Here is a 27,718-nt window from a genome sequence, read left to right as displayed (position 1 = left end):
AATCTACAGTCTGTGGAGACCTGTAGAGCAGGAGCAGCAGCAGGTGTGCAGCCTGATAAGGGTTGCTCACTCTGTGCAGATGAAACTTTCAATATTTATAACTGCTGATTTTTTTTCTAGATGCCTCCTATTTGAGGGGAAAGGGGTGAAAGTTGAAAGATAAAACCTTGATGAAAGACCAGGTGGAATGTTTTTCCAAGGACAGGGAGGAACTTAAAGCTATTTTTAAACCTAAGAGCTGGTTTAAAAATGCTGCTCAGGTAAGAGCAGCATCAGAGCTGGGGGAGTCTGTGGAAGACCTCAAGGCCTGTCTGAAGTGCAGCCAGGCTTTCAGCTGTAAGCTCCTCTGAGCTGTCTGTGGTGTGATTGTCTGCACCAAGCACAGTGGAACTGTGCTGGGGCTGCCAGGCATGATCACAACATAATTAAGTCACTCCAGGTCAGCTGCAGATACTTCAAGTAAAGCGCTAACAGCATTTCCAGCTCAGCACTGAAATGTGCTGAGGAATCTGGAACACCCTGTGTCAGCCTGAGCCTCTGCCTCAGTGTCAGCAGGAGCTGCCACGGGCAGCCCATGGGCACCACACATTCCCAGCACACTGGGAATGCCCTGGAAAACATGAATTGCATCCTGCTCCAGTGCAGGCACTGCTCACTGCAGTGTGGCATCCACAGCTGGTGGAACACTGGAGATGCTGGTGCCTTTGCAGTCCTCCTCCTGAAAAACACTGGGATTTCCATTTCCTTTTTTTTCATTTCCATTTCCTTTCCATGGTATCCCATTTCCTGGTGCTTGGATAATGCTTTAGGCTGTGGCCATTTGGTCTCAGACACAAGGCTTTCCCCACAGGCAGCAGAGGGCCACACCACAAGGCAGGAGCTGCTGCTTTCCAATATTCCCCACCAAATCCATCTGCCCCTCGTGCAGGGTGTCCCTGTTGGTGCCAGGAGACCCCAGAAGGACAGACAAGCACACAGGTAACACAGCCCTGAGGACACTATTTACCCTTTGTCCATGCAGGAGAACACAACCAAACTCCCTCATTTTCAGCACTTTGAGATGTGAATTTGCCCCATGCCCAAATGGTTGAATATTTGTGCTTTCAAAAAGAGCCCAACACTCCTGAGTGTCAATATAATCACAGAAGTGAATGACACTGCCCACCAGCAATTACACACAGATATAATTCAGCTATAACCTGAATAAAACTATCAGAGAAAGCCATTCAACACAGACATTCATCCTTTCAAATATAGTCATTCATTCCAGCTGAGATGATACACTGCCCTCTTTCAAAGTGAGCCATGTGGTTCTCATTGCTGCAGCAGAGCACCTCAAGATGTTTACCAAACACATAGAGACAGAACCCCATGACAAAGGGAGATACATCTTAGAGATGAAATACAAGGCCTGGGTGAACCTGAACTGAGGCCTCTCAAGTTCAAAGTTCCATCTCAACCATTCTGCCTTCCCACCTCAGATAGCAGAAGTCAAAGAAAGAAGAAAAGCAGGCTGGCCAGGGAGGAGGCAGCATTGCCCTTCCACCAGAGAACAAAGAAAGAGACTTCCAAAGAAAAAGAGGAGAAATATCAATCCTCAGAAACACCCCATCTGAATTCAAAAGCATCAGAAAGGAAAAAAAAAAAATATGGAGAGCTCTACACTGTGAGGACACGTCCACTGTTTGGAAAGCATGAAAAAACTGGATGAAGAAAATGTAACACTTCAGTGTCTCCAAGACAGCTGCAGTTTTCCTTGACTTAACCAGACTTGGCTGCCAGAAATTGGATTTTTTGGCCTCTGCTTTCTTGATTGTAATTTACCCTTCCACAAAATATGATTTCAAATTATGCAAGCAGAGTTTAAATCTAAGGAGGTAACATTAAGTTGTTGAAAATGAGTTTTAAAAAAGTCCTGAGTTCATCTGTGCTGTTAAAAATGAGTTTATCTCAAACATAAAACCTTGGGGGAAACCCCATCAAATGGAATTTGTGCATGACTTCTGAAGTATATGAAAAATTAACAAGGGCATCCAGTAGCAGTGGGGTTAAAAAGTTTTTAGCCCCTGGATACACTCTGGCCAGAGCTCCTAAAACACATGCAGGCTGCAAGCAAAACCACACCAAGCTGCTTATCATTCTGAAGCAAAACTCAAGGATTAGCCTCCCACTGCACATCAGCTGGCCTCCCTGCTACAGCAGGCACCAGGATTATGTTCACTTCCAAAGCTCATGAGCATTTGGAATCCAGCAATCTCAGTGCATGAGATGGATGTAGAGGAAGGAATACCAGCAACATTTCCTAGATGGATTTACTGAGCACCTTCTGAGTTGTTAGACAAACCAGTTTCAATGCCTTGAACGTGGGAGTGCTGAGTACAAGATAAACATCCCTCTCAAGATGAGCTTAAAAATGCATACAAAAAGATAATTATAATACATCAGGTGTTTACACTTATGTATTGAAGACATTTATTACAAACAGGCTGTCAGCTCTCATATAAAAGTAAAACATCTGAAAAATAAGAGCAGTCAGAGAATGCAATTCCCCTCAGTCCCATGGAACAGCAGTGAGATGTCTGTTGATGCAGCCCCTGGTCACAGCCAGCACCAGCAGCTCTGGGGGAAGGACTGGGATCCCAGCCATGAACTGGTCCAGAATTCTATGCTTCAGGGAGAAATCCCTCCCCAATACCAGGTGGCAGAATGCAAGTGTGAGAAACACAGCAGAGTCCATCCAGGGGCAGTGGCAAGGGGCACTGCAGCTCAAGCAGTGCAGCTCTCCTCACAGGGAAGGGCTGCAGAGCACAGGGGAGCTTTCTGTGTGTCCCTAAGATCCAGCTGCTGACAGATGTGTTTTGGTAAGAGATGGCATCAGTCTAAACTGAAGTGCTCTGCAAAAATATCATTCTTCTTCCCAAACAAACCTCGTACAGGCTCAAACTCCAGGGGCACATCAACAGCCTTTTTCTTTACTTCTCTATCAAAAAGCTACAAAATAAAAACCAGAAAATATTGTCAAAATTCAGCACAGGCTCTTCACCCCAATAACACTGCACACTCTAAAGTCTTAAAACATCCAGCAAATAAACACTTCAAAGAAAAAGCCAGTCTGTCACCACTGTTGCTCATGCTGTTATTTAACAGACCATTTTCCTGGCTTGCCCTGGTAACCAAGTCAGTGTAGCTCCCTCCCCAGCAGCAAGGCAGATAACAGGAGATGACTGCTGCATCCAGAACCTCCTTTCCTCTGGCTCCAGTCATTCACAAAGGCACAGCAGCATTACCTCAGCAGCTGAGAGCTCCAGGAGCCCTGATATGTCATCCTCCATTTCAGACAGGGACTGGTTCAGGACAGCAGCTGCCTTGGCCACATCTGGGTGATAATGGTTCTGGAGAGACTGGAAAAGCAAGACAAATGGGAGATTATCTAAAAGTACAGGGTAGCACACATCCATCTGCACTCCCACACAGGAGTCTGCCCATTTGTGGGTCAGATCTCCAGTGACCATCAAATTCCATCAGATCCAAGTTTGCTGCACCATGCTACTACAGAGAGCTTGAAGCAATCCTCATTTCAGGCATCTTTCAAACATGTCAAAGGCTCCTCTCACATGGTCATATCCAGCTGAAGACAAATTCATCCACAGGCCATGCCTACACTGCATAACCCAATTCTGCCACCTCACAGTGCCCTCACACCACGCCCAAGCTGCAGCTCTCTAGGATTCCAGCTCCTGCACATCATTCTTGTTGCTGCTACAGCCCCCTACACAAACCCCTCATCCATTTCTAGAGGATAACCCTGGCTCTACTCAATTCACTTCCATCAGTGCTCACCAACTCTCTCCCCTCCAGAGCCTGGTCCATTTGCAGCTATTTAGTCTGTGTCAGCTGTGAACTGCAAGTTCAAATGTGTGCTCACAAGCCACCCACTAACTAGCACATACATCTCTCCAGTGTATGGAATCCTTTGCTAGGACAAAAAATGATGCAGAGTAAAAGAACTCATCTCATTTGCGAGATATATGTCAAGCAGGTTCTTGTGAGAGGGGCTGTCCACTGCCAACACATGTCAAGGAAGGAGCAAGGGTGGAATACCAGACCCAGATGCTCATTTTGGGATGACATACCTGAATTTCCCACAAAGAGCTCTGCAAAGCCCTGCTTTCAGATGGCTCCTTCTCCTCCATAATGTATGGATCTTCTGACATATCTAAGGAAACAGGAGATACACAGCTAACACCTCCTGTGTGGTGCACATAAACCCAAAGGGAACACAGCCCCAGAGCAGTGCTGCAGCCAGAGTTGCTCCTTCCCAATGGTTCCGGGGACAAACTGACAAATCCCAGCATGACCCAGGAGTCACAGCTGGCAGCACTACAGAAGCATGTTACTTTTAAAGAGCAGAGCAAGTAGGGCACTTGGAACAGCTTTGAGTTTAACAGCAGGAGCCTGCTGACCTTTCACAAACCCAAGGGACAGGACAAAGGCATCCTTCCAAACCTCAGAACCGCAATCTCCCCTTTTCCTCCACAGGAATGCTCCTCTTTATGCTGCCTTAAAGACATAAAACAAGTCCCCCCTTACCTGCTGGCCCTGCTGGCCTGTGCAGCAGCACCTTGCAGGCGGGGTGCCTGCGGAAGAGGTTGCAGATGAAGGGGAGGATCATGAGCAGAGCCTCAGGAGGGGCCGTGAGCGCCAGCCGCGCCAGCCGCTTGATGAACGCTGCCACCAGGTATGCTGGCAGGTGCCTGGGGACAGGGGACAGCAGGGAGCAGCCTGTTACAGCCCTGGCAGGACAGCCAGCAGCCTCAGCCACCCTCACAGCACGGCAGGGGGCTCCTCAGGCTGTGGAGTAAAGAGAAGCTTTAGGAATTGTGGTGTTTGCGAGGTCTCCAGGACGAGGTGAGAGATGAGAATCAGACTCCAAGTTCTCAAAAGGCTGATTTATGATTATACTATACTATGCTATATTATTCTACACTATGCTATATTATTCTACACTATGCTGTATTGTACTACACTATGCTATATTGTACTACACTATGCTGTATTGTACTACACTATGCTATATTATTCTATACTATGCTATATTATTCTACATTATGCTGTATTACTCTACACTATACCATGCTATACCATATTATACCATACTATATCATAGTATACTATATCATGTTATGTTATATTATGCTATACTAAAACTATACTAAAGAAAGAGAAAGGATACCTCAGAAGGCTTAACAAGAATGAACAATAAAAACTCATGACTGACTCAGAGAGTCCGACACAGCTGGCTGTGAATGGTCATTAATTAAAAATAATTCACATGTTTGGATAAACAATCTCCAGGCCACATTCCAGAGCAGCAAAACATGGAGAAGCTGAGGCTTCTCATCTTCCCAGGAGAAGAATCCTGGGCAAAGAGGATTTTTCAGAAAATATCACAGTGACAAGGAATCTCAAGTTTAAGCAGCAAGTGTTGTGTGCTTGCTGGAACAAATTTTTGGGGGAATTTACATTCAGTGCATGAATAATCTCAGATCACTGCAAGAGCCAATCCTGACACGTGGCACCATTGCCAAGCACAGCCCCTGTACACAGCCATTCTCATGGCAAACTTTATTCAGTCCTTTCATAAACTGAGTGCTTGGCCAGGCAACCTTAATTATATTCTTCTTATGTCATTTTGTGGGTTTAATTAATACACAGGCCATGGTGTTAAATTTACATAACATTTCCAAGCACTGCAGCTGTTAATGGGAACATAAAGCTCCCATGTAGTGTGAATGTGCAGCATAATTCTTTTTTTTTAATGGTAAAAATGCAAATTTCTAACAGCAACCACCTCATTTAGGCCCCTTCTTCATGTCAGAAGATGAAAATTACAATTTTCAGTCACTCAGGCCTCACTACACCTGCAAGGCTCAACAAAGTTACCCACAGGTCTTGTCACTCTCTCCAAAGTACACCAGGACTACAAGGGGGTTGGATATGAAGTGCCTGGTGCTGTGTTACTGTTGGTTTATTTTATAACATATGACAGCAACTATATGACCAGCTGCCTATCCAGCTTCTTCCCTGTGTACAATGAACTGACAACATCAAGACAGGCTGTCAAACACTTCACATTTCAGTGCTTTATGTCTGCAAAAAGCCATCCATTTATCAACAGCTTTGTAATCTATAAAAACCCAGCAAATTTTACTTTTCTATTTTTACAAAGAGAAGACAGAAAATTCATCACTTTCACCCAAAGTGGAACAGAGATCAAAAACACATCCATAAGCACTTGCAGCTCAAACTCTGATAACTAACTGCAATTCTTCCTTTCTGAAAATCTATGGCTGTGAGGCAAGTCTTCAAAAATAGCACATGAAAAATTACACAAGACTACAATAATAGTCTTGGATTCAGTTTTCTTCATAAAAATGTATCTAATCCAGCAGGCACACTGAATACATTAAATCCAGACATGTGGGAGACTGCTCAAGAACAGAAAAGCAGGAGGAAAATATGTGAGCATACAAAATAAAGATGCTACTTACGATGAAGACAAAAACAGATCGGTCAGGTGGAAAAAGCGAGCTCGGTACTTCACGTGATAGATGGAAGGGTCTAACAGGCTGTACAGCTTCTTGTAAAAGTCAGGATACTCCCTGTTAAAAAAAAGAAAAAATACAACATCCATTAGAGGTGTAGAACATCCATTAGAGGTGTACAGTGGGGCTGTGGCTAAATGTTATTGTGCTGTCGTTAAGAGCACCCCAGCCCACTGCTGTGCTCTGTTTGGCTCTCTTAGGCTTCCCTCTACAGTCACCACCTGAAAACAAACTGCAAAGTGAATTTATGGCTCTTGCTTGCTCAGCCACCTTCAGGACCAGTGACTGCAAATGGCACAGGATACAGTGAAAGGGACACCAAAGACCATGGCTTCACTCTGTAATCAGATCAATGGAAATTGATTTTTAAGTGCTGAGCAACCACAGCCTAGAGAACAGACTATTTAGGTTCAGTTGTAAAAGAAATCAGACAGCCAAAAAAGCTCAGCATCCCAACAGCCTGAACCTCTTGTGCAGTTTGGCTTTCTCATGGAAGAATTTCAAAGCCTGAAGGTGTGGTGAATCCATTTCAGTTCCTCTTACATAAAGACATAAATGCAAAACCCCATGTTCCTTTAAACAATATACTCTTTTTACTTACAGATTATGCTGATGAATCAAAATAAACAACCCATTTAGGGCTAGAAGACTGATTGCTCCACCTGTAAGAAAACAGGCAGATATCAACACAATAAAAATAACTAGAAAAAAAAATTAAGTTTTTTCTGTAATACAATCTTCCCAGAAGGAAAGCAAAACTGAATAGCTGAAATCAGAGCCAGTGTGACAGCTGAAAGGTGAAACAATTTCATCTGCACCCCTCCAGAGACTCCCAAGTTTCTTACAAAGATTAAGCTGTAGTTTAGAAGAACAAATGTTCAACGACTGAGACACAAAATGTGCTGCTCTAATTCCTCAACAAAGTCACACTGGGGAGGCAAAGGTCTGCTCAGAAAGGACATTTCTGCAGCAATCTGTGGATCCTGTGTTTGGATCAGCAGCACTGGCTGAACTCTATATTTAAAACAAATCACTTCAGTATTCTACTCTTCCCCAAAGCCTTAAATATTATTTTCCTTACACACGAGGAGCAATGACATTGACAAACACATGTAAAATCATCTCACTTTCAGAGACAATGGAATTGACCCTAATTCCTTAGCTCCATCCCAGCCAAAAGTACAGCTATTCCCTCACCCAGGGTTTGGTGCTGCATCCAGCACAGCTTCCAAGTCCATCTGTGCCATGCTGGAGGTGCCACAAAGGAAAAAAGGCTGATCTCACTCACCTATGCCATAGGCCACTGTCAAGAAATCCATCATGAGAGTGGGCTCGTTCATGTAAGGCAGGACAGAGTCGTGCAGAATGACAAGAACCTTTTTGTAAAGGCCAGGGGGCAGCTGTGAAGGACAAAACAACAGAGAAACAAGCACTGCAGGGAGAACTCCGTCAGCAGCAGCAACCTGTGGCTCAAAAAGGCAATGCACAAGCAGAAGGGAATGTGCCAGGAAAATACAGAACAGCTTGCAGCAGCAGTTCCCAACTGGGAGAGTTTACAGGGGACACCAAGGGAGTTCATTCAAGCAGGTGCTCACAGCTAACAGTGTCATCACTCAGACGGGGAAAATCACCAGGAAAAAGGCTGGGGAAGCTTCAGCTTGTGAGCAGAGATTGGTATGCTGCAGATCACCCTTATGGGCAGAGATGTTTAAGGTAGGCAAAAAAGGCTGAGGGTAAGGAGAAAAAGCAGGCCACATATGAGGTCACGTTTTTTGGCAGTGTGATCCAACAGAAATGGTCACTGGGCTGTTCCCACCCAACACTCAAAACATACTGGGATCCTACCAGCAGCTTCCTGCAAGGCTGGACACAACTGCTAAGGATCAGCAATCCTAAATTTAAGAGCAATGCAGATCAGTGGCAGAAGTAACACTCACCTTGTGCTTCAAAAAAGTCAACCACATTTTTTCAAACACCTGTTTGTGTGCCTTAAAACAGAATTGCAAACAGTGAGTTAAACACACTGGTACAGATAATGCTCTATTTTAAGAAGACAAAATTTCAATTCTAATGCACCAAATGAACAGTTACCTGCAGCTTTGAAAATTTCAACTCCTCACGGTTATCTAAGAAGAAAGAGAAACCAGATGTTGAACTTGAAATGGATATTCAAAAAATTAAGAAGAGCTTTTTTAACTTAGCCTTTTGATGCTCTAAAAACTTGGGCTGAAGTACCTAATTTGATACAAGGCCACAACAGACCCCATGTAGACTGAGGAATGTGGAGTTTTAAGACTGTGTAGAATCACAGTGATCAAAGAAGCAGAAATTCTTCATCAGCAAATAACAGTAAAGTATTTACACACTAGAAATCTTAACCTGATTTTCCTTTTCACAGTTTATCATGCAGAGTTTACTAACCTTGTTTGACCATAAATTTGACCATCTCAGACTCTTTGTTTGGCATGTTGATGGGTGAGATGAGGGAAAATACATTCTGCTGGTAAAAAGGCAGCGGCCTCTGAGGAAAAAAGGAAAAAACAAACATGAAGCAAGTTCCACATCAGAGAGCAAGATGCTGGGCTTCAATATTGCCCTGTTTCCAAGTAGTGAATATATTTAGGAAAGAGAAAGGGAAAATGATGATTAAAAACTACATAAATAAACTACATACTGGTATATTCTCTGTTGCAGATCAGAAAACTATCTCTACTGGTGGATCCAATGAAGGAAACAGGTTCTTCCTCTGCACCAGAGCACACAGAATTAAAAGTTCTCTGTGTGTCACCCAAATTATGAAGATTTGGGTAAAATAGAAGCTAGAGCTTAGACCAGAAAGAACAGTATGTGTCTTGAAATACTTTCAATTTCAGAGTAAAGCCAGTCTTGGCATATTGACACACATAAGAAAAAAATCAATGCTTCCAGTGGGCACACTCATTTCTCTAGCTTCCAACTATTTCCATATACTACTAACTCGTCCCTGCTTCACACACAAGACACACAACCCAGAGCAGCTCATCCAGAGGCACCTGAACAGTAACAATTTGTTACCTCCTTCATCTTTTGCATGACCTGCCCGATGCTGGCAGTGACAGCCTTCATGACAAAGTAGCGAACATCCTCGTACTCCAGGTACTCCTGAAAGCGGGAGATCAGCAGGGAGGAGTCCTCGGTGGTGGGAAGCAAACCATCAACAACCACCTAACAAAGGGTTTGGAAAGGAAAGCAACAAGTCAGTCTCTCACAGCACTGGAGCACAGAGTGAGAGGCTGAGGGCACAAGAGTTCGTGTGCCATCAGGTCACTGACAGGAGGGACTTTTCAGGTCTGCAGCTTACCTTAAGAAGGTCACAGGGAAAAGTTAAAGTTCCTTTCCACTCTATTTTGATCAATGGATACTGTGCCTCCAATTCTACAAATTTCATGAGTGTGCAGAGTGCCTGCTCCTTTAAAAAAAAAAAAAAAAGAAAGCAACATCACAAAAAAACCCGAAAAACAAAAAACACCTAAACAAGAACAACAGGGGTCAAACCCAAAGGAGGCACCTTCAAGAGAGTAAGAATGAATGAGATATTATTTCCTGAGAAATCTGCATGCTCACTGCTGGTGAGCAGAGGCGTATCAGAGCATCAGCGCTGTTTTACAGCACTGCCTGCCCTCCCACACTGAAATAGTGGGCGAGAGCCTCAAGGGAACCACCCCTCGTGTGTCAACAGCGGGCTCAGGACCCACCTTGACCTGGAAGGCGTCGTGCCCCATGAGCTCTCCCAGGCAGCCCACGCAGTCCCTGTAGCGGTGCCGCATCCATATCCTGTACTTGTCCTGGGCGCTGTAGCTCTCTGTGAGGGACAGACACACAGACACAGGCAGGGCTCGGGCCGGGCCGCGCCTGTCCCGGGCAGCACCGCGGGCCCCGCTCCGTGCTCACCGCCCAGAGAGGCGTCCTGCTCGGGCAGCGGCCCCACGAACAGCTCCCGCCGCTCCAGCAGCGCCCCGAAGAGCCGGCCGCAGATCCTGGCGGCGCTCACGATGTCCTCCGGCTCCTCCTGGCCCTGGGGAACAGCGTGTCAGAGCGGCGGCCCGGCCGCGCTGCCCTCCCTCCCTCAGCCCGGTCCCCCGGCCCGGCCCGGCCCGGCCCGGCCCGCACCGCCAGCGGCTCCAGGAGCTCGAAGACGCGGTTGGCGCTGGAGCGGTTGCCCAGCACGGCCTCCAGGCAGGCGGCGAGCGCGGCCTCCCGCGCCATGCTCGCAGCGGAGGATGGAGGAGGAGCCGCGGCCGCTCCGCCCGCAGGCGGGGCCGGCAGCGGGGCGGGGATCGCGATCGGGATCGGGATCGGGATGGGGATGGGTCCGTCCCGCCACCCGCACCGCCCCTCCCGGTAACCCGCCCCGGTACAGAAGGCAGGGCGAGGCGGCGGTATAAAAATGTACACTTTATTACACCTTCAGGTAGGATACAGCACTATTCCTTATCATCCTACTGGGGCGAGTACAAACGTTCATCACTTATGTACAGGTTGACTTCCTAACACACTCCTGGGAGAAAGACACATCGAAAGGAAGAAAAAAAAATAATTAGAAGGGAAAAAAAAATATGGTGACTTTTTATCTTCATCAACTGACCTAAACAAGAAACAATCGCCTCTTTAGACACCAAATCAGACCAGCACAAAGACGCAGCCAACAGCTCTCCCACTGCTGGAACTGTTCCCCCCCACCCCGACCTTCATGCACATCATAAAGCTAAACACTTAAAAGTAAAACTGGGGCTACCTAAGCAATATTTTCGGATGAGCAAGGCTATACTGTACACAGTGTCACTATCCATTACCACTGCATCTGCTTTGCATTTCAAACTACTCTGCTGTCAGCAGTGCCAGCTCCCTGGCTGGCAGGGAAGTTTGGGGGATGGCACAAGCCAGGGGTTAGCAGGGTCAGGGGAATACTACTGCATGCAAAAACAGCTTAAAAAAAAAAAAAAAAACAAACAAAATGCCCTTGTATTTGTACACCTGAGGGTCCAAGAAAAAAAGTATGCAGGACAGAAGAGGTATAAAATAAAAAAATCAGGAACGCTGCCTGAGCCAATGTTAAATTTGTGATCTGAACAGAATTGGCAGTACCTATCCCAACTAACACAGAGGAGCTGGCTGAGAATTCTTTCTTGTTTAAGCCATGTGGATTGCCAGGTACCAACAAGTGTGGACATACAGAGGTAAAAACAAAATATATGCTTTCCCTGCCCTTAAATAGGCTCCTTTCCTAAAAGAGTAAAAAGATCACAGAATGAAAAACTAATTTTAAAACCATCTCAGAAAAGGAATGTTGTAATTTTGTCTGGATTTTACACATTGTGCAGTTTTATGGCCAAAGTAAAATAAATCCCTTCAAGCCACCATGGCTTTTTTGATTCCTCACTCAGTGCTGTTTGCAAAGTCTGTTATTCATTGTATGCAAGAAAAGTAAAGAAACCCCCACAGTTCTATGCAGCTTTTTGCTTTTTTTTTTTCTCCATAACAATAAGGCAAACTGATTTGGAGGAAGAGGCCACGCTCTATTCACATCCAAAATACCCACCTGAAGATACATTCATTGTTAGCTTTTAGTAAAAGAATAGTACAAAAGTTAGATCTTACTCTTTACACAGTTGAAGAATTAAGTCTTAGATTTAATTTCACTATTCTCCCCTTCCCCCAGCCCCCCACCCCCTAAGCTGAAAGCCGTGTAAAAAGTACTGAACATTTAAACATGTTGCAAGAGCAGAATGAAACTGAGAGATTAGATTTTATCAGCTGGAGATTTTTTGTGACAGAAGTCCCATGAGAAACAGCTATGGATCATCTGTTTAGCTGCATCTACTGAACAATTCTTTTACAAAAAAAAAAATGGGCTACACTTTAATACACATTTACTATCAACACAGTATTTACTCAGCTCATGCCTAAAATATCCATTATTTTAAAGTGAAATACGAGAATGAGCACACAGGTTGGGTGATTCAGTAAACTGTACACAAAAACTACTAACAAACATTTTAAAAGACTTACAAAAATGGAGAATGAAACCTTTTTTTTTCCTTTTTAATTACATATACTTACAGGTTTTCACATTTATTGGCTAAACTTTGCAGGGAGCACTTCAAGTCTGTGTTGGATCTTCCAGGGGTGTTTACCACAGGGAAGAACAACACAGAGCTTTTGTATAGGTGGAAAATACTGTGCTGTATCAACTACACCTGGTTCTTTGTGTGGCTTCACTGTGGGTACTGAGCACACACTGAACTACAGCAAGGAGCTGCACATGCCCACAGGCAGGTGTGGCATTCTAACACAGATGGATTTTACTGACATTTATGGCAGACCACCATTTCACCTTTGAGAAGCTGGGCAGAATTTCAACCTAAGTAATGCTTGCTTTATGTGGTTTAAATGAGCACAGAGAACACAGGCAGAATGCATCTTGTACAGAGTCTGAGTGCTAAACATTTGCTAATACACTGAAGTTACATGTGAGTTTTCATGTTTAAATGTTCACCAGCAAGAAACCTTCTGCTACAAAAAAAAAATAAAATAGAGGTGTTTTGTCTTCATTTGGATGTTTGGAGTAGCTTCTCACTTGTCTCAGCAAACACAAAATACTGTGTTTCTCTGTTATTGCAATAGTTCAGCTTGGTTTAGTAGGTGCCTTTAATCTGACAGTCGGTGTCCTCATCTGTACTTTTGCTTGCTGACTCTGGGCTTCAGGTGTTGCTGGTGTCTGGGCTGGGTTCTGTACACCTGGAGCCTGAACCTGGGGAGAGGCTGTGGTCACAACCTGCTGCTGGATCAGTTTCTGCTGCACCACCTGAGCAGTAGCAGTGGTTGCAGGGATCACCTGAACCTGCTGTTGTCCTGCTGTCGTCTGAGAAAGGGTCACAGTTTGGGGCTGAGCTTGTACCTGCACATCAGGAGGAAAAGGCAATTACAAAATGGTTTAGCATTAAACTGAGCAGTCCTTACATTTCTGCTCTACAATCCTGCTTCCTTAGGTATTTGCTCTCTTAACTGACAAACAACTCAGACAATGATTCTGGGAACAGAGGCTCTGTGGTTTCACTGAGAAACACCATTCTGTCACATTTTCTAGAGCCTTATAAATCAGAACTAAGAGCCAAAGTGCCTGTAACTCTGGTCTCTGCAGTGCAAATCCAAGGACATGCCCTCAGATACATTCAGAAGGCAAATTAAAGGTATATAAACCCTACCAGATATGTAGGAAAATTCCTGTACTGCAGAAGTGAAGGAGCAGGGAAAAGAACAGAGGGACAGCCAGAGGACCAAAGAGGTTAAAATGCTGACTCTGCATCCATATTGTGACAATAAATACAGCCACTGAGGCTGCCCACCAGTCTCTGCCCTTTCAGACTACAGCTGCTACTACTCTATTGCCAATTTATGGCAGAATAGTTTGAACTCCATCCAGACATCAAATTTTCATAGCTCTAACCAGAGCAAGGGAGAAAAAAAAATCAACATCTCCTTGTTCAGAGGACAAGGTAATGAAACTGAGCAGCTTCAGCTGCCTTTGTCAGATGCAAAAGCCAAACAAAGCTACAAGGACATCTCCAGAGGAAAAATTAACTCTTGAATGATCCAAAAGGATTCCAGTGGGAAGCACTAAAAATGCAGATAAAAAGAATGCCAGATACACATAAAGACCATAGTTTAAAAAATACTTAGCATGGCCTAAACCTACTGCCACTGAAGTCACTGGTGTATATGGGAGGGAAACTATTTCTCTTTTTGCCACAGACTCCAACAGTCACAGAGCTATGCCACCACTGATGACTTTTGAAAATGATTTAGGAGCTCTTTCCTGACTACAGAGGGCAACTCAAGTTGTGTTGACTGATGAGGTTTCCACCTCCTGCTGTCTACTTTGCCCTTGAAGCATTCACATCTAAGGTGGTTATCAGACAGCTTACACCACTTTATCACCATTTGGAGTTAAACAGTCCCAGATTTTATTCTGCACTAAAACATTGCACTGTGAACTGTGGCAGACTAAGAGCCCACTGGCCCAGATTTTTGTGCACCAAAGGCAAGAACTTCATCCACCCTCCAAAGTTAAATCATTCCTGCCAATCAACTGCCTAAGTTAGGCCTGTTGCTAATGGTCTGGATGACATTGTTCTAAACAGTGATAATTAAACTGCCTGGTCATTAGGGGAGTGGAATCAAACCACCTGAGCTTCTCCTGCCCAAGCCCTGTCTGTTACCAGCACACATTTGGAACAGGCACCACACCATTCTGCCTTCTACAGAGCACTTGGCACAGCTCTATGAACTGAAACAAAACAACCTGTAACCTTCAATTTGTCCTAGTTTTTGTGGAAAAAGCTCAGATGGTGCTCATTAGTTCAATTATTTGCTATAGTGACTACACATCACCAGAAACCAAATTTTAAACATCGCTTCAGCTCTAGAAAACACTTTTAAAAATCTGTTTTTCAGCTTATCTACAGTGATGAACAAACACGGCTACATCTATGAAAGTTTTAAACCAGAAAATATACCTCAGCTGATTCAGTATTCAAGATTTATTTTCATAAAAGGGCACTTGCTATATCCTTCAAAAATACTTCCTATGCCACATATAATGTGAAAAATACATACATTCCAAAAAAATGAGCTTTTCTAAAGATCATGTTTCTAGTGCTATATTTGATAATAGCAAAACCTACCTGTTGGGAAACTGAAACCATCTGCTGAATGTTGGCAACAGTAGCCTGTTGCTGGACCACTTGTGGGAGTTTTGCAACCTGTAGTGATATGAAATAAAGAAAGATTGGCTCAAAATAAAAAGCTGCTGATAGCAGCAAAACACCCAGGCCTGTTCATGATGAGTTGCAGCTTGGCATTTTCAGTGAGGTTGAATGTTTATGAAACATTTTAGATCCATGAAAAGAACTTAGCTAGGGAAGGAGGAGAAATCCTTTCATTTTTAACTACAACAGAGTAATTTCATCCCGACTACCTAGAAAACCGCAGGAAGCACACGAGTTCTAACGGGTTCCAATTTCTGGGAGATACTTTTGAAAGAGTAAGGCTTCCAATTCCTAACCCCCCTTCTTTTTCCTTGGTTAGGCTGATCCAGTTATGCAGAAAAGAAAGTATGTGAGTCACATACTCTTGGCTGCCAGAGATTAGGCTCTGAGGCAGCACCAGAAACAGGAAAACCTCTGGCTGAATTTTCCTTAGTAAACACAGTATGGAATGCCTTGCCTAATAAAAAGGAGTGACTCAACTATTTTATTTCAAAGAGGAAAGGCAAATTGGAGCTCACAGATGCTCTGACTCACTATAAGGCCACATATGCAGCCCCAATGAATTTTATTAAAAAGTCAAATTAAATAAATGTGTGACTAGAATTAAAATGAGTGGGTGCTGAATTCTACTGCACCTGTTGTCTTTACAATTCTCCAGTCCCAGTACAGTTTAAAGGTGTAAACCTGTGTTACCTGTACCTGAATCTGGGCCTGCACTTGCTGGGTTCCACCTGGTTTCTGGGTTTGGGAAATTGGAGTTGTTAAGAACTGTGTTTTAATGGCAGGCTGTGTAGCATAAGTTACTTTTTGCTGCTGAGAAGTCTGCTGTTGGGTCTGGACCGTGACCTGTTGAGCATTTATCTGCACAAGAGAAAAAAAGGCATCAATCACTACAAAAGGCAAGTGTATTTTAAAGAACAGCTATGTGGGGAAAAAGAGATTAATTACATTTAATTATTGAAAAAAAAGGCAATAAAAAAATGAGCACTAGATGAAAGCCTTCATGCATTTACACAAGTATCCAGAATTAAAGTATTTAATGAAAAGTTTCTCTCTTACACACAACACTCACATAACAACAAACTTACTGAAAACTACCAAACAACCAACCACTTTACAGAAAAAATTAAGCACCTGAAAACCTGTTCTCTCTAGATATACCCAAGATTTACCCCTAGAAATCCTGACTGACTCTCTAGGGGTGTCCTGGTCATCCAGAACCACTGCACAAGTTAATGGCAGAGCAGACAATGGTACCTTTTGCTGCACAGTAGCTTGTCCCTGTGCAACCTGGGGCTGGATGGCTTTCTGCTGCTGTGCTGCTTGGTGGTGCTTGAGTTTCAGCAGCTGCTGGACATGCAGTGGCTGTGCAACTACTGTCTGGCCTCCTGAAAATTACAGAAATAATTAGAACTGTAAGAGTCTTCAGTTTACTGCTTTGTCCCAGTAATCACAGCTTGCACACACAGATTCTACTTTTACAGACTTACACATTTGCACAGCTTTGAGCACTAACAACCTACTGATTTTAATGGAAATACGACATGATTTTGACAGTGGAGAAAATTTCTTCTCCAAGGGCATGAGTAAGCTAATTTTTTGTTCCAACAACAATTTTCCTACAAGAAAAAAATTGTCTATACTAGAGGAGACTGCTATGAAATACAATTCTTCCTATTTCCAACTTGCATTCACATACCTGCAGCTTTCTGTGGCTGCCCAATGGCAACACTAATGCCTGCCACAGTCACAGGGAGTGTGGTGACTCCTGCAGATGACACAACAGCAGCTGGAACAGACACCACTGGAGGCTTTGCCAGAGCAACCTGGGCTGCTTGTGGAGTCTGGGCCTGGATCTGTCCTTGAGCTTGGAGCTGGGAAGCAGGAACACGAGTCTAAGCAGTAAGGAATGAAGATTATTGTACCAGCACAGAAAGATTTGTTGCACATAACAGGTGATTATAAAGTGATAGCTGTAAATGTTTCTAAATGTAATGGCTCCTGTACAGTGACACAATTCAGAGATGGTATCAATGGGTAAATACAATTTAAAGCTATTTAGGTTCCTTCTGAACTGCCAGAGCAATGCAAAGGGCACCTGTGAGTGTGAATGAGCAGTGCCCAGCTCATTTAAACCAGCCAAGAGTGAGATGTTTGAGACAGTTTTTGCCAAGTCAAAGGCAACTCACCAGGCGTGCCACTTGCAGGTTGGTGACCGTAGTGCCGTGAGGACAGCGCCAGGACGAGGGGCAGTCACAGCAGTGAGCTGCTGGGTTTGCTGCTGCTGCTGCACTTGCACTTGTGCTGTTTGCTGCTGTGCCCCTTGCTGGGTCTGCTGTGCTGCCTGCTGCTGGGGGAGCTGCAGCTTCTGCTTCTGCAACTTGATCAGCTGCTCCTGCAAAAATCAAACACCTCCATCATTTCCAATGGTTTACATTACAGGAGAAAAATGGAGATGAATCCAAAGCTTAAAAGGAGAAACATTCTGTACCAGACTAGAGCTAAGATCAAGTATCCAAAATGTAACTCTTTTACACAATGGCTTCCAGTGAGCAGCAGTAAGTGCTTTCCATCCTGCCCTGCTCTACTACTGAAAGTGCTGTCAGATTCACTGCCTGCATGAAATTTTAGTAGGATGAAATTTAAGAGGGAAATACATCTCACTGTAGCCCAAGAAAACAGGACACAAGAGACACTGCCAAGGAAGCTTACAGTAATGAGAGCAATGTGCTACATTACTTCATGAGTGGTTCCTCACCTGTGACAATTTCCCTACAGTTTTTATTTGAGCTGGAGACTGGGCTTGTGCCTGAGCCTGGATCTGTGGGACCTGCACCTGAGCAGCCTGCTGCTGCTGCTGCCTCAGAAGCTGGAAGTGAGCAGGGGTGATGGTTTTGCCTGACAGCTGGACTGTTGGTGTAGCTGTGAATAAAGGAAAAACAAATTGTTACAACAAACACTTTTCAAGATTCACTCATGAATTTCACCTGAGAAGTCAAGCTGTTAAATGCTTATTTTTCTGCTCCTGCACACTTTGTGGATTTACTACATGTAAGAACACATTATCATGAGCATGATGTAAAAACAGAGTAGATCATAAAATAGAAGGGCCTTTCTTCACAATGGTTTTTAGTCAAGACAGTCAATTCTAATATTTTACTGCTAGATTGTTAATAATATTTTAAATTTGCGATGCCTAGGGGCCAAGCTCTCTATTGCCATACTTTATCCAGAAATACTGGAGATAAATGTCATCTGAGCACCAACAACAAAGCAAGTTGAAAATCACAGCCCTGTTTAATTGTGTCCCAGACTTCCAATATTGTGGGGCTGTGGTGGTGGTTCTACAGGGATTCTGGAAGCCTTTGTGCACTACTGAAAAAAGTCCCTGAACACAGGATTGTTGACACATTTCTCTTCACAGAGAAAAGCAAGGCACAATTCTTCCCAAGAATATTTCTGGGTTTCACATTCTCTGAACCTCAGAGAATGATCAAAACAATTCTTATCTCATTTGCTGCGCCTGTGTTTGTGCCAGTAGAATGCAATATGGAGACTGTTTACTCAAAATGATGGTGTTTTTATTTCCTTGGCCTATCAGGGCCAGGCGTGTGTGTGCTGGGACTGTTGCCTGACAGTCACGAGATTCTGAGCAGTGGCATGCAGTTGAGTGCTGGGCAGATTCAGTTTAGATGTAATGTAATGTAATATAGAATAATATGGTACAAAAAAAGTAATTAATTAGCCTTCTGAAAAGATGGAGTCAGATGCATTCATCTCTGCCCCTCGCTGGGGGCAAAAACATCCACTACACAGGATCACTACCTGGTGTCACCTGGGTCACCAAAGACCTTGTCTGGGTCTGCACAGGGGTGAGGTTGGTGGTGACCACGGCTGAGGCTGTCACTGATGTCACTGCACGCACGCCCTGCGTGGAGGCGATGGTCACCAGCTCGGTGGAGGCTGCGGGCGCCGCGGCCGCGCGGGGCTGGCTGTGAACCACCTGGGCAGTGGCCGTGCCTCCCGAGGTCTGCAAGGGAACACAGCCTTTACTGCTCCCTTCCCAGCCTCACATTCCCCTGCTGCAAATGGAATAACCTTCTAGGCAATTTTAAAAATAAGCACAAGAACAAAACACCAAATCTGTCTAACATATCTGTTTGGATGCATCTTAAAATCAGCAGGTGGTTAAATCTTTTTCCAACAGGCTGATCACCAAACCCGTCACTCCATTACAGACATTTGATTTTAGTACCTTTCAATATCTTGCTTTATCTTCCATAGTCTTAAACCATTAACATAATAATAAAGATCATAATTATAAAGCACAAAACAGTTACAGGCTGAAAATGTTAATGACATAATACATTGCTTTTAGCAGCACTTCCCTATAAACTATTTTTAACAGTATTAAGCAATCTTTTCTTATAAACCATTCCAGTGTGTTCTGATGTTTTGGTAAGAGAGAGAGAGGTTTGATAAAGAACCCCAAGATGCACATGACATTTGCAAGAAGCAGAATTTCTGACAACACAGAAAGCTAAAGCTATGCTGATAAAACATGGAACCCAGTGTGTCCAGGGATACAGCTAGTGACAGGATCTACTCACAGTCAGAGTCCCAGGTATAACAGGTGAGGCCAGACGTTTATTGATGGGCTGGAAGGTGGCAGCAGGGACCCCAGCAACAGTGTTCACAATCACATTTCCACTCACTGTAGCTGAAAGCAAGCCAGGATTAAATGTGAGATTCTGAGAGTGAAAATCCTAATGTCCCATCACCTCCTATGCCCAGTTATAAACTCTCCTTACCAGTCTGGATGCTCGTCCCCGTCACTGCTGTTTTGATGGTGCCTGCCTAATTAGAAGACAATTAAGGTAACAGTTCAGAAAAACAATAAAAGAAAACTGAGCATTGCTTAACACAGTGCTGTATTCCAGAAGTGACAAATAACAAAAATGCAACGGAACACACATAGATTTCTGCAGTTGTTCATTTACTCTACAGATCACAGCAACTAATGCATACATGAATCAGGATTCTGCCTCATGAATGAGCAGCTGTAGACCAGCCAAGTGTGTGGTAAACCCTGGTCACTGGACATCCCTGTTAGCAGAGGAAGGGAGCAAGGCCTTGGACAACCACTCACACAGAAACATCACTGTGCACTTCATACACAGCAATGCTTGTGGGTCAGAACACATCCTCTGCGCCTTTCTGCAAAAGCTGTGGCACTCTTGCTCTGCAGCAAGCAAAATAAATCCATCACTGCCTGCACACATTACTATGCAAACTGGATTGGCTCTAAATACAAGAAAACACAGACCAGTCATCAGACTCATTCAGACTCTAGATTTAGGGAAGACATGAAAACTTTGCATAAATTCGCAGTAAAAGTACCATGGTGTTTCCTGTAGGATGCATCATTTCACTTGCCTTGCAAAGGTTAATGAATCTTTGGATTTTAAGCTCTTTAATTGAGTCATTCTTACAGCTACATTCTCTTTTATTCTCTGTATTCTGCAAGCTCTCTGTACAAATACATCTCATTGACCATGTGCATCTATTCACTGAGACTTCATTAAATGAAAGTCTAAAGTGAAAAAGGAAAAACCATCTTTGCATGGTGTTTTCCCACCTCAGAATGCCAAGATCTGTTGCTACAACGGTACAAATAGTCTTAATAAATCAGGGAACCAGAAGGCACTCAGCATAACCAAGGAAAGCAAACAAGAAAAAATATCTTTGATCTCACTATACTGACCTAAAATTCTCTTCCCAGAGAAAACACGACACAAATACATCACACACAGAAGAACTGAAGTTACTACATCAGAGGCACCAAGCTCTCCCTTTCTTACCAATACTGCTGTGTTGGCCACAGTAGTGACTGCAGTCTGCACCACTGCCTGTGGCTGCTGAACTACCTGTGCTTGTGCCTGTGCCTGTGGCTGGGCCTGCTGCACGGGGGGCTGCTGGGGGGGCTGCTGGCCCGCCTGGGGCTGCTGGGGCTGGGGGCCCGTCTGCTGCTGGGCCCTCTGCTGCTCCGCCAGCGCCTGCAAGGGAAGGGGCACCTTCAGTCTTCAAGCATGGAACAAGCAAGATGTGGTTTTTATAAAGCAAAACAAAACAATAAGACAGAACCTTTTTATTTCTATCCACAAAACTCCTTTAATTCCAACCAGAGACAGCCCACAAAGCTGCCCTCACTTTTCAAGTCCAAGTTACACAATGTGACTCATCTCAAACTACAAGATATACTGATGGTTTTATAGCTTAGAGCACGGAACAACAAGCAACTTATCCAGAAGCAAGGACAAGTAGTTCTTTCTGAATAATATAAGAAATGAGGCTACAGAATGGTCAAGAATTAAGTAACTTTTTAAGATGTTTTAGCATCTTTTGCAAAAATATGCTCCTCATTGTTTACGGGGTCTGAGAGTGACAAGAAGCACAAGGAAAGGCCCCACTTTGGGCCTTGGTTATCTAAACCCCTGTACATGAACAATGTGCAGCTGCTCATAACATCCACTGCCAAACTTCTCCCAGGAGGCAGCTTTGCTCATACCTCATCTGTTGCCTGATTTTTTAATTACTGCAGCCATTTGTGCACAGAGATGGGACCATACCTTTTTCTCTTTGGCAATGCGTTCTGCTCGGAGGGACGCGACTTGAATCGGAGGGAGGGGCTTATCATAGTTGATTCCACTAAAAACAACAATTAGACAAAACACACAATATTTAGAAATAACTGAAATTAAAAAAAAAAAAGAAAAAAGAGCACTTTTATGCAATTTATAACTCCTTCAAGCTAGGGAGTGCTCACCTTTCAGCAAGCACCGATGCATGTTTTGGATTCTTCTGGAAAGGATTCATGCCAAGCCTGAAATTGAGAAAAACTGTATTACTGGACAGAAAAACTTTAAAAACAATATTTCATTTCACATATTTGAGCATGTAACACTGCAGTTTTGGTGAAGTTTCCATGATATTCCAGCCAGTACTGGAGCCTGAATACAGACAGACATTTAAGAAAGACTCAGAATAAATACTAAATAAATACAGAAAAACTGCAGGAAGACACATAGGAAAGAGTGTACTACTAAACAGCATAGACAGCAAATTGTCTACAATTCAGGCAAATGGATAGATATAAAGTAGATTAAAAAATCCCAAGTGAATGCAGTTCTGCTCTTGACGACAAAGAGCAAATTCCTGCAGTGAGACCCAAACACATGAAATATGGAGCTGTTACCATTAACACAGAACACATAGAGGCAGATCAAGAACAGAGAAACAAAGTGCAGAATAACTCTGGGTTTTGAGAGCCATTCAAAACAAGTTTCCTGGAGATCTGTGGAGATCAAATGGAGGTAAACTTACAGAGGTTTGATAGGTGGACTTCTTTTCCCTGCAATCATTTTCATCATCTCAAAATGATTAGTATAAAGCTGTGTGTGGGTTGCACCCTCATCTTGAGCATAGATCTGATTGGTACGAAGTGGGCGACTGTTTTTAGTCTAAAAAAAGAAAACAAACCAACTTTCAATTGCAAACTCACCCAACAGGGCATTTTGTCTACGTTTAAACACAAGGCGCGCTCGTAGATTATTTAAAAACACTCTCCAACATATCTATCACAGACTGGTTCCTGCCTCGTGTCACTGATAACTTACTGTCACACAAAACTCTATGGGAAATATATAAAGAAAGAGCAAAATAAGGAGCAGTTCTCACGGTCACACTGGCATCAGCACTTGGGGACATACAAAATGGCAAACTCTAATTTGAGAAAGAATCTTTGCTTTAGTTTAGATTTTGCAAGTTTAATTCATTACCCAAACCAAGAGCCCATTAGTTTATAGTTATGCATAGCGCACACGTAAGATAATAAAATAAAACCATCACTGCACTGCTCTCCCAACAAAGCTAGGTTAACATCCACACACCATGCCAGTCTAACATTTGGCTTCTCCTAAGCAGAAACTGCCAGTCAGGGACAAACCTCCTTAGCAGTCAGAGAATGAGACTACAGCCAGAAGTTCTGGATTCTCCACCCAACTCTGTCACTAAATTGCTGTGTGGTTTGGAAGAAGGTGTTCACAGTCATGGAATTTGTTTTTGTTTCTGTAGCGTCCTATCATCCTCATTTACTAAAACGTATTTCAGGCATCAAATTCACTATGTATTTGTAATCCACTTAGACTCTAGCATGAAGTTCATTCTTACAGATCTTAAATACCATCAGGATAAGATACATGGTGGAAAAATGCCAACTACAGTTTAAGTGAAATCACAAACTTCTTGCATGATCTAAAATTTATCTATCAAATCCAAAAGCTGAAGTCTGGTGTCAATCCACTGTATCAACAAAGAAAGGAAAAATAAATTTGGAATTTTAATTGATGTTTCAGAACTCAAGTAACACTCAACATGGATCTCATATGAATTATCTGCCCACCTCCATTGCTGCTAAATACCACAGTGTCTAGATTTGATTTTGAAAGAATACCAATGCACACCTTATAAATACTTTTTGTCTTCTTTTTAGGATTAGCTTCGTACATTAGCTGTAAAATAAGAAGGAAAGTTAGATGATCTTTTGTGGAAGATTTTGTTCAGGTGCTTTTTCTTTTCAAAGAAATCACATAAAATAAGTGGAAATCCTGATGAGAATAATTTAAAAAAGATCTTTTAAAAGTTATTTATTTACACTGTTGAAACGTTTAACAAAAAACAAGTGTTTATGGAGTTAAGGAAAAAAAAACTCTACAACTTAAGGTAAAAAAAGGACGCATCACTGCAGGTGAGCTCACCTTTCCCTCCTCCCTTGGAATTATGACATTCTCGTATCGGTTGCGGCACTGCTTGGGCGAGCGATAGACTCTGCTGCAGGAGTTAACAACATCACTGACCAGGTCCCAGTTGGGAGTGTGTGCTGGTGACACAACAGCAAGGTTTAAAGGAAGCTCCAGCAGCTGCTTCACTGCCTGCAACAGAGAAAGGCACAAATGCATCAGGTGACAAATCATTGCCATCTTCCAAACCTTCCCTTACCAGCGTGTGCCCACACACCATTAGCACAGTGGGACAGCTCAGAGCTAAGGCTCTGTGCTCAGCTACAGTCACAGAGAATGAACAGGCATAAGGTGCCTTAATGCTGACTGATGTGCAGGGAAACAGTTGGAGATTGGTATGAGAGGGATGGGGTGTCACTGTCATATTTTCTGAAAAATCCTTTTGCCCAGGATTCTTCTCCTGGGAAGCTGAGAAGCCTCAGAGAAAAAGGAAAACAATATCATCTCATTGGCTTCTCCTGCATTTTGCTGCTTTGGATTGTGGTTGGAGATTGTTTATCCAACATGTGAATTGTTTTGACTTAATGACCAATCACAGTCAAGGCTGTGTCAGGGCTCTGGAAGGAGTCACAAGTTTTTCTCTATTCTTTAGTATAGTTTAGTATAGTATTCTTTTATATAATAGAGTAACATAAAATAATAAATTAGCCTTCTAAGAACATGGAGTCAGATTCATCATTCCTCCCTTCAACAGGGGTCTCTGAAAATACCACAATGGGGAGCTGCTATTCAAATGCTGCTCTGCCCTCAAAAGTGGGAAGAACCTTAGCAGCATTATCCAGTGTCCAGCCAGCACAAATAATCTGAATAATAGTAAGTGCTTTCTAAAACAACAATAGGGCTTAATCATACATGTTGTACTTTAACTTAATTTCTCCTTAGAGGAGCACAAATGACAGGCAAGCTGTTCCAAGTTATGACAGCAAATTGCCATTAAGAATTAGAAATAACCTAAAAGAGATGAAGTGCAGGAATAAAAACATTATGACAGCAGAAATTGCAGGTATCATCTGACCTGCAGAAGTGCCCAGTCTTCGCTGATCAACCACTCTGGATTATCCTGTCCAGCCTCAGTAGCTGGTTTGACAAGAGTTGGCAAAGGCTTTGCAAACTGTGTCTGTTGTTTCAACAAGATGTTCTTCTTTTGCTCTTTGCCCTCTCGGCGCATTTTCAGCATTCCTGGAGTTGCTCGATCAAAGAGTGAACGAGGTGGGATAACTGTCTCCCCATGACGTTGCTTCTTCTTTCTACCTGCTGCTAAGACAAAACATAAAGCATTATTGGCAGATACTGTCAGTCTTTGATTCCTCTGCCTACAGCTGCAAAATGCTCATACGTGTACAGAGTATTCTCCACTGCCTCTGAAAAGCACAGCCAGGAACTAAACAGAGCCTGTTATAAAGTAAGATCAGCCCTGTCCTAGCTGACAAAGTAGAATATCTGCTATCTAAAACTGTCCTTTTAAGAATATCTTTATGTCTAAAGAGAAGACACACCATAAGAAATGGGCCTTCCAGTGACTCCACTGCTTCAAGCCATGGTGGGACAAGAATTTTCATCCCTACAAATGCAAATTTGATTTTTACAGGACCAGACTCCAACACAGATGCTTGAATTTATTAAACACTGCAACATGGGTGTTTCAATGCCTTCTGAATATACTGGAGGCAGGAAAACCCCACTGATTTTTTAAACTTTCAGCAATAAATCCCAGAACAGTTTTGAGCACGCACTCACCAGAGGGATCTGTTTTGTGTCGTTTACGCTCCTTCCTGACATACACTGGAGGCAGTTTTGACTCTGGAATAGGGGTGGTATCATACATCAGGCACATAACAGAATCTATGTAGATATCATTGTCATCCTGAGGTGGAGTAGGAGGAGTCCAGAGCTGTACAGAATAAAGTCTGTAATTACTGCAATGTTAACTCTCCACTGATCTTTATGTTTCATAAAATAAAAAGCCTGTTTAGGCTGCCTGGCGTTACTTTTACTTACTGGCATAATTTCAGTTTGTCCATCTGGACCTTCATAGACATATTCCTACACAGCAAAAAGAGAACATAATTCAAATGATCCAACTGAAACCTGAAGGGTAAAGGTATTCTCAGACTAACTGTTAAGAAATAATTATTTAGAAAAAACAAGACTAATCAGCAATTACTTTGTTGTACGCATCCTCCCGAGTGTAGGTGAGAAGTTCCTCTTCATCCTCCCAAAGCATTTTTTGCTCTCTTTCCTTTAACTCCTTCATATGCTGGACTTCCCAGGCTTTCTTTGCAGTTTTCAGTTCCATCTAGATTAAAGTCAGACTGCTTAGAAACTTTATACAGTAAAACACTGGATTAGAAATCATCAATTTGTAATTTTATGGATAAATACCCTGAACTTTGACATTTTCAGATACAGGAATCTTTTAGCAATTTCTTAACAGATACTTTCCCAGCCATTTAGAAGATATTTATTGGTCTTTGTGGAGGGTTTTAAAACCATCAATATAAAGCAATCAAAGAATTTCAGTTAAACAATGAAGACAACCAGAACACAGGCTCACTAAAACTAATGAAATTTTTTCCCCTGCTATCAATGGAGTACAACAAATATTTGCTGAGCCTGGCTGAAAGCAATTCCCATTTTATAAAAAAGAAATTAACAACTGACACCTGCTTAAACCACAGAATCCCAAAATAATGAGCTCTCTGTAATACATTATGCTGTTCATAAGGTATAGCAAGAAAAGATCACAGAAGTGCCTACAATATATTCCACATCATTGAAGAAACTCCCATTTCATATTGAAAATATAATAAATGTTGTTCTGTGACAGAATAACATGGCAAAGAAAGATTTGTTTTACCTCACTCAACCGTGGCTCATTGTCTTCAACTGAACCATGGAAGAGCTCCAGATAATTCAAAGCATACTTCTCAATTGGAGTCAGCTGAGGGAAGTATCAAAGGGAAAAAATGTTACTTTGAGGATAATAAAAGAAACATTACATGAAGTATCAAAGCTCTCCTTCAAACTCATCTTAACATGCTAAAGCAGTGGGAGATCTCCCTTCCATTTAATGGGAGAAACAACAAAGTTGCTTTAAGGTCAGACTGCAAAGAAATTGAAACATTTGAACTAAACATTACTTTTTAGCCAGCTATTCAAGGGAAGTCATGGTACCTGATCCACAACAGCAACTAACTCCTGCAGCTGTGAGGGCTCTTCATTGTATTTTGTCTCACAGAGCTCTGAGATTAAAGGTTCAATGCTTGACTCAGATCCTGTTTCTTGGATGTGATCATTTGACTCCTCATCTTCTCGTTCAATGCTGTTGAGGGCCTTTCAGAGAGATATATTTTAAAAATAATTAAGACTTCAAAAATATGGAAAGGAACTCCATAAGGAGTCAATGAAATGCAACACAAATTTCTGGAGTAAGTCTCTGCAGCAGCAA

General features: G+C 42.9%; 2 protein-coding genes across 2 annotated transcripts in view; both read right to left on the bottom strand.

The window, feature by feature from the left end:
• Positions 1-2,294: 2,294 nt before the first annotated feature.
• NOC4L (nucleolar complex associated 4 homolog) lies at positions 2,295-10,863 on the bottom strand. Its single transcript, XM_036393503.2, has 15 exons — positions 10,755-10,863; positions 10,536-10,659; positions 10,340-10,446; positions 9,946-10,053; positions 9,660-9,809; positions 9,027-9,126; positions 8,697-8,731; positions 8,543-8,593; positions 7,894-8,005; positions 7,207-7,267; positions 6,552-6,662; positions 4,591-4,754; positions 4,134-4,216; positions 3,288-3,401; positions 2,295-2,991 (listed from the first exon to the last, which is right to left on the bottom strand). Exons 1-15 carry the CDS (start codon positions 10,848-10,850, stop codon positions 2,875-2,877), a joined length of 1,533 nt encoding a protein of 510 aa, XP_036249396.1. The 5' UTR covers positions 10,851-10,863; the 3' UTR covers positions 2,295-2,874.
• A 1,650-nt stretch (positions 10,864-12,513) lies between these two features.
• The window catches only part of EP400 (E1A binding protein p400), a 46,134-nt gene continuing 30,929 nt past the window's right edge, over positions 12,514-27,718 (bottom strand). The window contains 23 exon segments of the mRNA XM_036393088.2: positions 12,514-13,542; positions 15,329-15,406; positions 16,106-16,273; positions 16,670-16,800; positions 17,112-17,307; positions 17,602-17,639; positions 17,642-17,807; positions 18,171-18,334; positions 19,238-19,442; positions 20,023-20,132; positions 20,224-20,269; positions 21,274-21,468; positions 22,042-22,120; positions 22,239-22,295; positions 22,796-22,932; positions 23,935-23,982; positions 24,229-24,402; positions 25,286-25,524; positions 26,008-26,161; positions 26,269-26,313; positions 26,435-26,566; positions 27,128-27,211; positions 27,445-27,603. Of these exon segments, the coding sequence (XP_036248981.1) occupies positions 13,270-13,542; positions 15,329-15,406; positions 16,106-16,273; positions 16,670-16,800; positions 17,112-17,307; positions 17,602-17,639; positions 17,642-17,807; positions 18,171-18,334; positions 19,238-19,442; positions 20,023-20,132; positions 20,224-20,269; positions 21,274-21,468; positions 22,042-22,120; positions 22,239-22,295; positions 22,796-22,932; positions 23,935-23,982; positions 24,229-24,402; positions 25,286-25,524; positions 26,008-26,161; positions 26,269-26,313; positions 26,435-26,566; positions 27,128-27,211; positions 27,445-27,603 (3,078 nt within the window). The 3' untranslated portion in view covers positions 12,514-13,269.

This window comes from Molothrus ater, chromosome 18 (genome assembly GCF_012460135.2).
Source record: "Molothrus ater isolate BHLD 08-10-18 breed brown headed cowbird chromosome 18, BPBGC_Mater_1.1, whole genome shotgun sequence".
Taxonomy (NCBI): Eukaryota; Metazoa; Chordata; class Aves; order Passeriformes; family Icteridae; genus Molothrus; species Molothrus ater.
This window is presented reverse-complemented; position numbering and strand designations above follow the sequence as displayed.